Raw genomic sequence first — 15748 nt, 5'->3', positions numbered from 1 at the left:
AGCTAAATCAACCGTCTCTGCTTGCGGTCTCAGGCCCCATGGAACTTTCTTTCATTGTGTAACAAGTAAACATAGTCAGGTGTATAAATAATACATCGCGCCACGTGACGGCCTTTCACTGGTAAAACGATACCGTCTCTGTCAAACCGAACGGCTTCTCGACTTCCTTTTAAATGAGCCGCATCATGATGTTCTGTCTCTGCAGCGATGCCTAAAACAGCGGGTTTCCATGCTTTGAGGGGCTTTCAACTTACACTTTAGATGAGCAAGGGGGGGAGGGGGTATTGGAGCAATAGAGCTCCTGATAGATCATTTTGATGTTCAGGACCCCCCAGTAAGGGGCCACTTGCAGTATAATGGATGGATTTTGCTGAACACGGATTGTTACATTCGATAAGCACCGTTACGTTATTCATCGATGCATTCAATGCCCGATCCACGTCAGGCTTGCTTAGGTCTCTCTACTCTTTATTCTCTAATGGGGACCCTGAACAACCGCAAAATGTTCTTACATTGCGGCATCTGCAGATTTACTAAGCATTTACTACCTAGTGACCCAACAGGAGGCCCTTAATATGCAGAATATTATTCCACGAATTGCATGTTACGAAAGGTGTGTAATATACACCAATAATACAGTGTTGGTGCATTGCAAGCCCACCCAAGAGTCCTAAAGTTAGGAGGAACATTCCTTACAAAAGGATATGCGCATGAGCAGAGAATGTGATTAATTACACAAAGCATTCGTTGGCAGGCCTGTCTTGGAAGTCTTGCCGTTCAGTTTTGGGCACCGGTTCATAAAGAAAGATGCGACTGTGGGTTCATTGAATTTGAAGGGGTGACCTCATCAGAAAGTACAAATATATTCAAGGTCCATGAAGCCCTTGCAGGGGTAAAATCTTTAACCCACGAACAGAAGCAGTAAGAAGAAGCCTGATCGAGTAGATGAGCCGCAGAGAACGCCTGTCTTCGCGGTGAGGGCTGTAAAGCTCTGGAATTCACCGACGATGGAGGTGGCGACCACAAAAACTGAATGCTTTCCTGAATAAATTACACACATTTTGGTAAAAGGTTATTCATTATATGTACACATGCTAATTTATTGTAGGAATTATTCTGCCGCCCCTGGAGTCATGGGGGGGGGGTTATTTTCTCTTCTGGGCTGAATGACCTTATGCTTTAAAGGGTCTTCTGCCTTCATCTGGATAAACACAGCTTCCCTATGTACATAAGCTGGATCATTTACCCCCTACCCCATATAACCAAGTCTCCGGGCTTTTCCGGGTTAAAGCGAATTCCACTAATCAGGAGCTCATGGGAGATTTAGTTAAAGTGCTCATTCATCCCGTAACAAGGATTTCTGTATTTTTCAAGTTATGCTGAATTTGAAGTCCTGCTCCCGGCGTCTGCTCTGTCACTACTACCTCTGCAACGGACCCCAACATTTGCATCAGCCTCTCATTGGTTTGCATCAGATTTGGGATCGCTGACCTTCTGACCCATGGCGTCAGGATGCTGATGTAAGATATTCTAACGGCCCCATTACATCTGAGAAAAACTAGCTTTACTGGCATGAGCTCCTACACGCAATACAAGTCATCGCCATGTTTACTCAAAAAGGCATTCGCATGCTGAACAAACTAACAGAAACCGGTCCGATAAGGAAACAAAATGAACAACAAGGGTAATAAACTAAAACAAGACTACCTTACTGCTATAAAACAGGGGGAACAAAACAAACCAACCGGCTTGGGCCGCGCCGCAGCCCCTTCCGTTAACTCGGCATGTTAAAGGTCCCCCAGGCCCCCCCATTTTAAAAAAACGTAGATGTAGCTTGAATAAAGATGTTGGTGGTCTGCAAACCGAACAGCCAAGGATCAGGGTCTGGGATTAGCAGATATTACCACATGCTGGACCTAGCAGCTCTCAGTAGACATCATTATCCAAAGTAGGGGCACAGCAGGCCCTATGATTTGGGGGACTGAGGCAGATCACCTTTTGGGGTGATCATCACTAGGCTGTCTCCTATGTTAGCAAGCAGAATCCACGCAGAAGGCTGGAGTTATAAACTAGTAACCCTAAAGCCGGCCTCAGCACCCAACTGGCGATGACGAGGGGGCACTTTAAGGCCAGCGGCCCACGGCTGGATACACATAGCCCCACGCTACATTTTTATGCCCATGTAGCCAGGCATTGCTGGCCGCTCGCTGTGGAACCTGATCTGCCACTAGAATGACAGTTTGGGCAAGCGTGTGTTGCTGTTGGCCAGCGGCTCCCTGTGCATTTGCCTGGTGTGCCAGTCCATCCCTGAATTAAGATGTGGATGCCCCTATGGAAGCCAGATACATACCCCATGATGGGCTGGATCAGACATTACGCATAAACTGTGTTGCAGTATTTAAAGCAAATGCAAGAATCCATTTGGCAGACCGATCACGCGGGTACCAGCAGCGGGACTCCTATATAAACCTTCGGCTTCGCCGACCCCCCGAGGCATAGCGTTATCTCTTTAAGCCGCCCGAAGCTGAAATGTTTAAGCAGCCCATCCCCAGAAATGGTTTCAATCACACAAACAATAAAAAGACATGCATGTGTTACTACATGCAACAAATAGATTGCAAGCTCCAAGTTCCATCTGTATCAATATGCCCGGTGATTGTTCATGTTACTCTGTACTCTTGTATTCTGCTTTTGTAATAATACTACAGAATCAGGTCTGTACTGGCCATCTGGCACATTGGCAAATGCCCAGTGCCCCAGAGTGGCAGATCAAGTGCACACTGAGCTAGTATTAAAACATAAAGCGCAGGCACATGTACCATCATTTGGTGGCAGCTGGCCTTAAAGTGCCAGGGCTACTTAGTCCCTTACGGAATCTGATGTGGCTCTATAAATAAAATATAATAATAAATACAAAGTAATGGTTAATACTGAGCATTGCACACACATTATATATATATATAATATTTTAATATTTATATATTTATTTTCTGCCAAATTATTATAGCATCGTCAATGTGGGTAAAAAGCAGTGAAAAAGATAACCGATGTTTATAATAAATTATAGGAGACAACAAATTCTGGATCGGAACCTCCGGGTTCGCAAAGCAAAAGCCACGACTATAATATGGCATTTGTTTTTAGACCAAAACGGCATAAAAGGGGTTTATTCACCAAAGAGAGTTGACACGAGAGTTGTGAGTTCAACTAATCACTATGAAGGATCAACACTGGCAGGTTTTTTCAGCATGAAGGGCCGAGCTGGCCCTGTATAATGTGTAATTCAATGGGAAAGGATGAATTGACTATACATTATACAGGGCCGGCCAATCGCTTCCTACAGGAGAAGTTTAATGGGGATGTATAGTGAAGTAGTGGAGATTTTTTAAAATAGGTTTATTGTTCTATATAGCGCCATCATATTCCATAGCGCCGTACGAAACTCAACTACCTTTAGTGAATAGACCCCAAAAGGCTTCAAATGAAGACGTTAACGCAATATTGTTAGTATCCCGGCCCCTCAAAATGCGTCAATTTGAGGACAGGCCCCCCGACTCCTGAGGACGGAGGAACCTGTACAACTTCGAACCAACATTTCATTTTCTAAGGAAAAACGTGATCTGCATTCCTCACCCGGCCAGCAATCTCGTTTGCTTATGCTGCACAAATACCTCAGCAGCTTTTATGTCCTTGTAAAATACTCAGGGAAGTTATTAAGGTTACCATCATCCTCGGCGTCAGTCATGCCATAACAATTAACCCTTTGAATAACTCCTGGGGGGGGGCGGCAATTATGTGTAATCCTACCCAAGTTTGACGTTTCTACTTGGAACCTTAATTTGAGGCATGACTTAACAAGTTAATAGAGAATTTAATATCTGTGACATCCAACCTGAAAGCGATATCGCAACTCACTGGTCTTACTGACACTCCCTTAGCCCTTAGGAGAGATTAAATGGGGTCCATCACGGTTTGCATGTCAACATTTAACTCATAGTAGAGGGGGGGTGCATTCTGTATACAGCCTCCATTTATTGCCAAAATTATACCCTGCATGAAAAAAGTAAAAAAAATAATTATCCTAAAAAATATTTAGAATGTGGAAGAAGAGATGTCTTTAATGGGAAGAATGTAAGTCCTTTTTTTATTAACCAATTACTTCCCACCTTGACATATAACATGTTGGTAGGAAACTTCCTTTAGGGCATTTTAATGTCCAATTATTTTTTTTCCTACTAGGAAACAGAGATTATATATATATATATATATATATATACACACACACACACACACACACACACACACACACATATATATATATATATAGCGACAGATGTATATATATATATTTAAATCCAGGTACATAGCTGCTGTATGTGAATTCTTACAGCTATATACCTGCTATTCTGTGTTCTCCCTAAATATTAACTATATGATGCTATATAATATAACTATATAATCCTGCCCAGTATGAATCCTATCCCATGCCTGCTCTACAGCTCCTACATGCATTGACGGCATGCAGCAATTACTCATTTACTGCTAAGTAAATTGAAATGTGGTTTGCCATTATTTGCTGAAGCCCTATTACATTTTGAAATCTAAGCTCTGTGCTGTTGCCTAATATAACAGATCAGCAACTATGCAACTCGGACATTGTAAGGAGGGACATGCAAAAGTGCAGCATGTGCACTATATACATACAATATATATATATATATATATATATATATATATATACATATATATACACACACACACATACATAAACATACATATACACATGCACACACCCACTATACATATGTTTAGTTCGAAAGAACGAAAAGAGACGGGAGTATGATAGAAAACTTAAAAGAACTTGAGAATCATAGGTTTAGATGGAATGCAAGGAAGGGTGATAAATAGAACAGCCTTCCAACAGAGGTGGTAGAGGTTAATACAGTGACAGTATTTAAACATCCATGATGTAGGCATAAACCTATGCTGAATCTAAGACTAGACCAATGTTGTTTAGGCTCCGAGTCCTTACAACAGGAAAACAACCACATATTCCTAAATCTACATTTTTCTTTTTAATGTCCTTTTTTCTGCAAGAAGCATTTGGTAATTTAATACGCCACTCTTTGAATGAAAACCCTATTATATAGAATGATTCATTTAAAGAAATGTGCAGCTCACCTGGCATATATATATATATATATATATATATATATATATATATATATATTGCAAGTATGTAGGTCTAATAATTTGCATATTACTCCACTTTCTGTAAGTCCTAATTAAAAAGAGTAAACTAATAATGTAATAATGGCAAAAGAAGAAGTGAATGTGTCAGATGTTATATTTATAAATATATTTTGCAACACTTACATATGAATACATACATTTTATGAATGGACAGGACCAACACTGCCAGATCTATAAACAGACTGAAAATACATGGAAATGAATGCATCGCAGAATACTTCATGAGCAAATACCCTGAAAAAAAACCTTTTTTTCTAATTTTCTGCTAGCCACCTATACTGTCTTATCGTGCGCTGCCGCTGTCTGTCTGTCTGTCGGTCTGTCTGCTGCTTGGGCTACGAAATAAGGAAACATTCCTAAGAATGTTTTTGGCCAGCAGATACATATGTTACTGCCATTGACGACAGAGGAGCAGGGCACGCCCCCCCTCATCACATGAGCCAATGAGCTGGCGAGTAGTGGTCGAGCCTTCTCCAAGCCTTCCCCTGCCTCACTCACAGTCATATGATGTTCTCTAGTAGCGGACACTTGGTGTGAGAGCTCCTCCAGATACCGACCCAAGGGGAACAGGGGGCAACTTCTAAAACGTCCTCAAATTCCTTGGGATCTGCTGCATTCCTGGAGTGGCAGGTAGGGATCAGCAGGGGCTCATCACACTGCAGCTGGGGTGCTTTCTGCACTGGTCCCTGGCATATGGTGCGCATGTTTACATCCCTTGTACTTCTCCCTGTATTGTATAGCTATGTGTGGCAGGTTATGCATGTGATGGCACTCAGAGAGGGCACATAATACAGGTGCTTGTTGCAGTAATAGCATTAAGGGTCCTATATGATGCTTTAGGCTTTAAGTATGTCCTCAAACATGTTATGGAGTGAGCACACGTGCTCCTTTCCACTTGTTTGTATGTGGAGGTTATGGTTGGTTTGCTGGACCTGTATTTTCTATACTGTACTTGGGTGATATATATATATACCCACATACATATACATTATTGGTGTATATATCCATATATGTGTATACTGACAAGCAGATCTGATATAGACTAACAGACCCTGCAGTGAAGTGGCAGTCTGTGGCTTGTTATGGGGTCTGTTTGGGCTGAAGGCATTAATAATGGATTGGCACCTTGGGCACTTAACCCTTTGCGTCACCCAGCTGCAGGGATCTGGTTGTAAGAGTATGACTGGTGGGTGTAATGTGCTGTATGGAGGGGAGGGGGCTGCTATTTTTGCATGTGCCTGCTCGGTGCTGTTATGGTGAGAATGTTGACAGTAGGAGCCGTGCTGGGGAGGGAGGAGGGTTACTAGCGGTCATGTTCAGCATTGGGGCCAAGGAAAGGGGAGTGGAGGATAGAAGCAGGACTCAATAACAGGCTGTACAATGAACCATTCACAAACAGGAGCCAGGCTTAGGGGCATTAACCCTTTCTGCAGCGATGCAGTGCAGTATGCCCCCAGTGCCAAAGCAGAAACCCTCTGTAAAGGGGGTTAAAGAACCCATCGGCGCCCGATTGCTACATTCAGTTAACTGGCAAGCAGCTTTTTGTTGGCTTCACTGGTGGAAAAATGGTTAAATGTGTAGATATTTTTTGTATGAATAATAATACTTTGATTTATTGCGAACAATTAATAATAATTCCCATCAATAATAATTGTATTAATTAAAAAACAAAAACATCCAAGCAGCTGTTTTGGCTAATAATTAATATTATTACAATACTATTAATAATAACATTTTCTGAACACAAAAAAGCACTTTCCAGGGTGAAAGTCTATCATCATGCCTCCAGAGTCAGTATTTGGCCCCTGGGAGCCAGTTCCATGTCATGTATGGGTCTGACACAGAGATTCTCATAGTTTTCCTGTCCTCTAAAGGCAATGTCAAAGCCAGTGTTTGTAGCAACTAAAATTCCATTATGCAACTGGCAGCATCAAATTACCTAGAAACCAAACATATACCTCTTACAGGCAGAGGCTAGCAAGGTCCACATCTTCATCACCCGAGTGCTACAAATCCCATCGCCCTCAGGCAGCCACAACTGAGCATAATGTGAGTTGTAATCTACAGCAGATTTCGCCTAACACTGCTTACAAGGTAAACAAGCAGGCAGAATAAGCCGCTGTAACAGCGCCACCATAACACCAAGAGGACAACTGCAGTATTGCAATGAAATATAATAAATGGTACAGCATCTGGGAGGTTAACTCTAATGATGCTCAGACAGATTAATAGTAGGACAAATAATCTCTGATTTTCTTTATCATAACCTGAGCTAATTACATACAGAAATATAATATATATATATATATTAACATTAAGTACATTACTTTTGCTCTGCTTATCATCTGTATTTCTATAGAGAAAAACTGGGGCAATTGTAACATATTTTCACAATACTGGTGGAAAGCACTGTTTTCATGTGGCAGCTTCTTTCTGTATGAATTGAAAACCCTGGCATTTAAGATGAAAGTATTTGCAATGTGAGACTAGCTTCCGCAAAACTATAAGTATGTTAATTGCATCCAGAAATCAGGAAACATTTGGGCCGATTTATAACAGAGAGAAAAAAAAAACATGTTTACATATGTGTATCTAATGACCTATAATGCCTTGGGTCGTTGTATTATTTTTCACATACCTGCCTTTTATCCGATATACAAATCTTACAAAATAAACAAATATCACATGGAATGGTAATCCTCAGCGTGACTGTCATCTGATCCCAAACTTCAATATTTTCTGATTTAGGGAAACAAACATCGTTCATTCACTTACTTATCCTCTAAACATAACTTTTTTTTTTGTTAAAATTCAAATAAAGTATCTAGTTTTTTTTACTATTAGTGAATTATCTAAAGCATAATAAAATTATAATTTTTATTAATTTTAATGTTTTCTGGATGAAGTGGCTTTTAACGGTGGACACTTACATTCGCTTCCTACAGGCCAACATATATAACTGTAACGCGACCCAATAGGAAACGTTTTCAGATGTTCCCTCACTTAGATGGAGCATTTCATCCCTTTAGGTTAACATTGAATGAAAGGTCCTTACTAGCCCATTGACCTTAAAATGAGAGAGGAGCCAAGTCACCAACATAGAAATGTGGTATATGCATTCCTCCAACTGTTCATACACTTCCACTTTCATTAATCTGCATTTAATTGGAGTTGTAGTCCAACACCTAGTGATGTTCAGTTGAGCAATTCATGAATAAGAAGGCGGTTCTGCTGAGGAATGAGATTGTCGGCATAAGCCAACAAGGATCATGGAGTGTTTTCTTCACCCTAATCTATACATTAGTAACGGATACACTAGAAGTTCTGATCTTCTCGGATAACATGGGAAGTCCTTCAGACTATAAGCCGTGGTATAAACCAATACCAGGACAATGCCCACTAATAATGATTTGGATGAGATGGTCGGAGATGTCTGCATGGTCAATGTTCCATATGCATGGTCAATGTTCCGTAGCACAGACTTTCTAAACCGACACCGATAACCAACACTTAAACTAGTTAAAGGGCTACTCGTGACCTATTATCTAGGCCAGTAAGAATGTGCCCCGTGTCATAAAGCAAGCAGTCTGCCTCTGGTCTTACTTGTCTTGTTTGTCAGATGATATCCTTGAGCAACATTTTTGTTGGGAAAGTCACTGTCACCATATGTTCCCATGGTGTTGCTCTGTTTAATAGGTAACTCTTCAAAGGCGCAGATAACATTTTAATGATCTTTCCACTTCAGTCAAACCAGGTTTTTAACTGCGAGAGCAAACACATGTTCCAGAGGAATCTCAGTACAGTGGAGGGTTTTTTTTTTTTTTTTTTTTAGTTGGCGAGGAATTTTCCAGAATGGAAGTGAAAATCAACCAACCCTATAACTACAAATGATGCGCGCACGATTAATTTTGAATCTAAAATTCCATATATAATTTTCCACCAATAAAAACGTTGGTGTTGACTTACTTGCCACAAATGGCCATAGTCCAATACTAGGAACCATACAACCTTCCTAACCTGGTTGAACGTACTAGGAATTGGTTTCTTGCTAGATACCAAATTTCCCAAACCCTAAAAAAGCTCAAATGATAACATTTTAGACTCATATGAACTATGAACACCTAACATTGATACATATTTATGAACACAAGACATCCACCAGTCGAGAATGAACATATTTTACTTATTACAGACACATGGGAATTGTATATTACTTTACATCGATTTTCTCGTTCTTGTCTAGATAGGTGCGTACACCCTTAAAGCGCTTATCATAAGTCTTTCACAAACTTGCTTTGTCCTGGTTATAACTAGACTGTTGGCACTCCCCGAGTCCCCATTACTATAGGGAGATAAACAAGGCGTGGAGCCTGGAATGCATGCGTGTACAATATATCGGCATGGAGGTTTACGACATTTAGTAATTCTGGGGAAAGCGGTAAAAGTGAAGCAATCACCCTAGCAACTAATAAAACGTTGGTATTCTTTGGTCCGCTTAGCTGTTTGAACCAAAGTTGCTGTTGATACATAACCTCCTAAATGCCTTCAACCCTCGAGCTGAGAGAGCAGCCCGTGAAGCATGGCAGATATACACGGAGGGGTATTGGTTATGAAAGCACATAATCCTCTATTGACTATTCATTTTGAAGAGTACGGTACAGAGTAGTAGTGTAGCATGGAGAAGACAAGAAGCATGACTGGAGTTTTCATGCTGTGTGCCGTTACATTTCTGATGATGTTGGGGGATGGGGGTGACTCTTACCCTTGTATTTCAGTTGCTGTATCTGAGAAAGAGCTCTTTATCCTTCTGCCCACTGGAGCCAGAAATCTTACTCTCTGTGTGGAACTGATAGCCAGGTCTAGCAATCTATGAGCTCGCATTAAAACATCTCATTAACACGACTTGCAGCATTCAATTTAGTTTTTCTGAGACAAAATTACAGAGCACAACATATCCATAGAACCCATTTGGCCGGGAGAGATCAGATTCTAGATGCCTCTACTGTAAATTGCTACCTTGCCAAGCACTAGGATGTAGGATAACATCAAGAATAGCAATCTCTTGATCGTGTTAAACATTTGGGTTGCAGGGTAATACTTAAGGCATTTCAGACCAATATTTACTTTTTACTCACCAATCTAGGCTTGGATTCATATGATATGATTATAAAACAACACAAAAATCAGATATTTACCCAACAATACAGGCATGCTAGCTCTATAATGACTTATACATACACACATCATATTGTGCCTCCACAAATCTCAACCACTCCAAGATATTCTAGACAAGTCTATTGAAGCATTTTTGTGATAAGTTAGAGAATGAAACATCTGATATGTTTTGTCTTTGGTTATAGGGCCCTTGCCTTGAACGTCATCTTGCTTATGCTGGTGTGATCCACGCAGAAGAAGATCCAGGAATGGTGGATCATTTGATTCCGGCAGATGAACGCTTCTCAAACCCTCAATCGGCTATTGAATTCTCAGCCGAGATGCTGATTGGAACTAGGTCCTATCAGATGTTGCCCTCACCAACTTCCGAAGATGATAGTGACTCCTCTAGCTTCAGATCATGCTCCAGTCCTGACTCCCAAGTTCTCAGCTCAAGTTATGGCAGCACCTGTAGTGCAGAAAGCCAGGACAACATTCTAGATTACCTTCTGTCCCAAACAACATTGGCCAACACTTCTGTTTCGTTGTGGGACAGAAGGAAACAGCAATCTATGGTCAAAGAGGAATTCTTCAAGGTACCAGAGTTTGGTTTAGATATGGAGGAGACATCATTGTTCCATCCTACTCTGGATGAGATTGAGGAGTTTCTAGAGGAGAATATGAAACCCGAATTAAAAGATGAAATGCAACACGATGGCAAGGAATTGCGGAGCTGCGGTCACTTGTTTTCTGACCAAATGAAAGACGCCCAAGCGCTGGGCACCACGATGAAGGAGGACACATTTTCACAGACAAATAGTCCAGTGCAGGAAAAAAATGGCAACAAAGACTCAAGTTCTGTAACTGTTGAGGGTGGAATTCCAGTCATTCTTCAGATACAACCAATAGAAATAAAGAAGGAGTCCGATTCCAACCAAGCTTCACAGTCACAGTTCCCAGAGAACATTAAGGTCGCTCAACTTCTGGTCAACATTCAAGGTCAGACATTTGCGCTAGTCCCCCAGCTTGTCCAGTCCTCAAACATGTCTTCGAAATTTGTCCGGATAGCTCCTGTACCCATTGCTGCTAAACCTTTAGGGCCTGGCGGAATTCAGGGACAGTCTGGGGTCATGGTTGCGCAAAAGTTCCAAAAGAATCCAGCCACAGAACTCATAAAAATGCACAAATGTACTTTCCCTGGATGTACTAAAATGTACACTAAGAGCAGTCACCTCAAGGCACACCTGCGGAGACACACGGGAGAGAAGCCCTTTGCTTGCACATGGCCTGGATGCGGTTGGAGGTCAGTACCCCGTTGAATTAAGATATTTTGATTTTATTTGATTAGTTCTATGTATTTATATACTAATCTTAAGGCTGTCCTACCTGGGTGTTCCCCATTTACCACTTAATGACCTAACAACCATCACACTTTTTTGTATATAGAAATAACTGACCCATGACCAAAGCGTAGCTTTCCATTTATTGGGCTACGTTTCCCGTTCCATCACGTTCAGTCGCCTACAGGCTGACTTAGTGGTTGAGACCCCATCTTGACTGTCTATGGACTGCACTCTTGGTGACACCCTTCAATGGGAGACAGACCTGGGCTTATATTGGTTGAGTGGAAAGGAACAAGACCAAACCCAATCCAGTCCACTATACAGCCTCCTACCAGATACACACGGGGACCTATGTGCCAAGGGGGAATCCATTTGACTCCCAGTGTTTGGAATGGCTATGGTACATAATATCTGAATATCATATAAGACTATGCAGCTTTTCATGAGGATTAATCTTCTCCCACGTACCCCGGACTAAGTGTGTTATAAAACAATAACGCTACAGCTTTTAGTAGTGATTTGCATTTATTAACTGGCAGCCTATATAGTGAAAAATACTTTATTTTCAGGACTTTACAATAAGTGCATGTGTGGAGAAATGTACATAAGCTTATGTTTTTGTTTAGCATGTTGGCCCATACCATGCATATCAAATAATCACATGTTTATACGGGGTGTGTTACAGTTTGTAACCTGTAGTAAACCCAGTTTGCTTCTGTATTAACGTAAGCAGATCAAACCTGCTCCTGCATGCATCCTTTTGAGCTGTTTAAACAAGTGACCTGCTCAGGATTCATGTGAATGGAACAAGTTGTCCCGAATGAGTCACAATTTAACTTCTCAGTTGCCAGCGAAACAAAATATTCTGGAAACGATGGAGGATTTGGTATTCAGACATAATGTGACCACGTTTCATGCTTCCTAGAAATAGGAGCCGTGTGATATGGGTCTCTAAGCGAAGAGTGTAGGGTTTCCTGTAGCGGCAGTCTTCTACATCACAAATACCTAAATGGCGTATTGTATCTTCAGATAGGTGGGACAGTCTTATGGCCTGAAGGTCACCGAGAACTTCTTGATTACTTTAAATGAGATGCATGTGTTCAGGATTTTGCCTGGAAACATCCATCCTCATGACCAACACAATCCATAATCTCATGATGACGCTGCTAATATTTTAAGCACGCGATTTTTGGGTATAACTGAGCAGACGAGTAGACTTGGGTACCTTCCTTGTTCACCCATGTTTCATGTGCGCTGATACAGTGGGTCTGATACATGTCAGGCTGTAGCTCTGCTGCATGTTCTTCAACTTTAGCTCTGGCTGTTGTCCAATACCAGGAACCGGGGTGGCTTGGGCCTGTGAAAGTAACAGCTGGGTTATTTGAGATATGTAGATGTTATGGGTGAAGAAGATAAAGCTGGAACATGCAAGGTTTTCTTTCGGGGGTATGATATTGTTGGTAATACCGTAGATTGGAAAGCTGTAGCTGTCTAGGTAGCCAATAGCCAAAAGCTTTGGATTTTTTTTTTTTTTATTATTAATGTTTCCCTGGGCGATACATTCTATACTATATCAATAATGTGAATGCTAACATAACTAGTGCAAAATATCCAATAATGTTTTGATTTATGAGTTAGTCTAGAAAGGTCACTAAAATAGTTTAGCAATTAAGCTTTTAAATTCAACTTTCCTCATGTTACAAGAGAGTCAAGGTCTTGGGTTATGATGTCATAACCAACATGTTGCAAACCATGTCCATTTACTCTGGAAAAAATATACTTTACTTCCTCTTTAGTGTTTCAAGCAATCCCTCGTTACTACGAGACTTGTGACCCAACTATGTAATAATCAGATGCTTGATAGAGGTACATCTGATTATTTTTGAATCTATGCCAAAATGCTGTTCTTAGCCCGAGGTCACAAAAAGGACAACTTGAGAGAAGTAAATCCACTTTTTTTTTTTTTTTATACGGAGTAAATTCTTTTTTGGAACTCTGTGGTAACTGAACAATAGACGAGATGCATACTTTCCTGAGAAAGGAGATTCATTCTTCTGCTGAATTGTTGAGTAGTTACTCACGGCTGTATTAATGAGTCAAAGCTTTGCGGATATCAACAAGGAACTCACACGAGGGAGGTATTTTAACAAGAACTGTTAAGTCATAAGAGCACCTGCGATGGCAATAAGATTAAACATTAGTCTCTCGCCATAGGCTGAGCTCTTCCGCTTGAAACCAGTGCAATGACATACTGCGGCACTTAGTTACCCAAGTCTGTCTTATTATAGAGATGAGGTTTGAAGTAATTAACTTCTTGACTATCGTTGTTCTATAGTCTGAGAACTCTTTTGCCAGTTGTCACTATATACTTGGCAGGAGTAGGCAGCAACATTCCTTGTGAAGGACACTTTACTAAACAATGATTTCCACAAGCCTTGTCATGGGCACAAGGCTGCCACCGGGCTATTGACGGGACAAAGGTAGCAACAAGATGCTGTTCCAGAAAGTCTTGTACGTAGACAGAGTGGGTGGACCTGGGGTATTTCCATGTTACTACTACCTCCTGATGGATGATCATACCGTCAGAATGTGGGGTCTACTAGATGGGGTTATCTATGGTCTTATACCAGTTCTTATTGTTGTTCGTGTCTAAAAATCCATTTAAAGTACATAATCCATTCAAATCAGCTATAATTAGCCCATTCTCCCCTGTGTAGCACAAAACAATGTAGAATATTTGTTTTCTTCTTCACTGTGGGTGATCCTTGGACAAATTTTCACTTTAATTGCATCTGGCCTGTGACCCACCACTGCCTTCGGCTCATAATCCATAAATCAATAGCTTAGCTCTTTTTTATAATTAGAGGATGCCATAAGTGATCTAAGGGTCAGCCAAGAGATTTGGCTATTATACATTACGAAGCGTATCCAACTTTTCGTGATATCATTTGGGTATCTGCTCTGTAGCCACATCTTAATTTAAACGGATACAGATGTTTCAGCAAGAAGAAAAGCTCTTTGAAATCGAACAGATTTCATCTTTAAAAAAGTTGACAAGTAAACTTGTTGCCACAAAGAGAGAGCGGGTAGAACATTGCACCATCGTGCTCTTTTCTATCAACCTTCCGCCATAAAAAAAAAACCCAATGGAAATGGGCACCAATGTCCAGGGGTCCAAAGCACCCCCCAATTGCAACATATTACAATCCCAATATACTTGGCCATCTGAAAGCTGTTTGCTACATGTGCATGTGGTCACTTAACTCAAACCCACATAATAAAATGAATTCACACTCTGGGATTGCCCCTGAGCTGCCAAATATATAGGACAGTTGACCTTTTACCGCCAAAGATTTTTTTTTAATTTATTTTAGGTGAATTTGTTTTGAAGACACAATCTCACAATGGTCTTGTATATATTTAACAGGTTTTCACGATCAGATGAACTGTCTCGACACCGTCGCTCACATTCCGGAGTGAAGCCATACCAGTGTGCCGTCTGCGAAAAGAGGTTTGCCCGTAGCGACCACCTGTCGAAACACGTCAAAGTGCACAGATTCCCCAGGAGCAGCCGTTCCACGCGCTTATCAAACTGAGCCCGCAACGACCTTTAGTAGAACATGTGAACCTCCCAGCACTTTGCCCACCTTCCCAACATAACTTAGAAAGCATGGAACAAAACCCTTGGTGCAGCTGGACATCGTCAAAGAACGTCATCAGATCTTATATCGTATTTAACACGGTGGTCAACGAAGACTTTGCTCCAAAATGAAAAGAGACATTAAATCCAAAACAACTGTCAACGTGTTCTTTGTCTACATCTGCTATACCGTAACGTCCCGTGTGGTACTAGTGAAACGGTTACTGCGGTTACTTGCCAATCTAAATGTTATTTTACCATATATATATTTTTTTAAGACGAGGGTGGCTTTTTGATGTTGGGTGACCGAAGAGACACGGTTGGCATTTTAGGTTCAAAATAAAAATACTGTGAAAAA

The 15748-nt window shown here is 41.0% G+C and overlaps 2 protein-coding genes across 2 annotated transcripts in view; one reads left to right on the top strand and one right to left on the bottom strand.

Annotated features, from left to right (window-relative positions):
- Nucleotides 1-7484, bottom strand: part of CFAP100 (cilia and flagella associated protein 100) — a 23462-nt gene extending 15978 nt beyond the window's left edge. Inside the window, exon 1 of the mRNA XM_053469294.1 lies at nt 7212-7484. The gene's annotated coding sequence lies outside the window, so the exon portion shown is untranslated. The remainder of the gene's footprint in view (nt 1-7211) is intronic.
- KLF15 (KLF transcription factor 15) lies at nt 5763-15748 on the top strand. Its single transcript, XM_053469296.1, has 3 exons — nt 5763-5883; nt 10614-11710; nt 15178-15748. Exons 2-3 carry the CDS (start codon nt 10677-10679, stop codon nt 15344-15346), a joined length of 1203 nt encoding a protein of 400 aa, XP_053325271.1. The 5' UTR covers nt 5763-5883; nt 10614-10676; the 3' UTR covers nt 15347-15748.

This window comes from Spea bombifrons, chromosome 6, assembly GCF_027358695.1.
Source record: "Spea bombifrons isolate aSpeBom1 chromosome 6, aSpeBom1.2.pri, whole genome shotgun sequence".
Classification (NCBI taxonomy): Eukaryota; Metazoa; Chordata; class Amphibia; order Anura; family Pelobatidae; genus Spea; species Spea bombifrons.
The sequence above is the reverse complement of the archived record's forward strand: the minus strand, read 5'-3'. Positions and strand labels throughout refer to the sequence as shown.

Excerpts from the sequence above, each read along its gene's own strand:
- KLF15 (XM_053469296.1), top strand. The coding sequence starts at position 10,677 with ATGGTGGATCATTTGATTCCGGCAGATGAACGCTTCTCAAACCCTCAA. Across the intron at positions 11,711-15,177 it reads TGGCCTGGATGCGGTTGGAG|GTTTTCACGATCAGATGAAC; the intron begins GTCAGTACCCCG and ends TATATTTAACAG.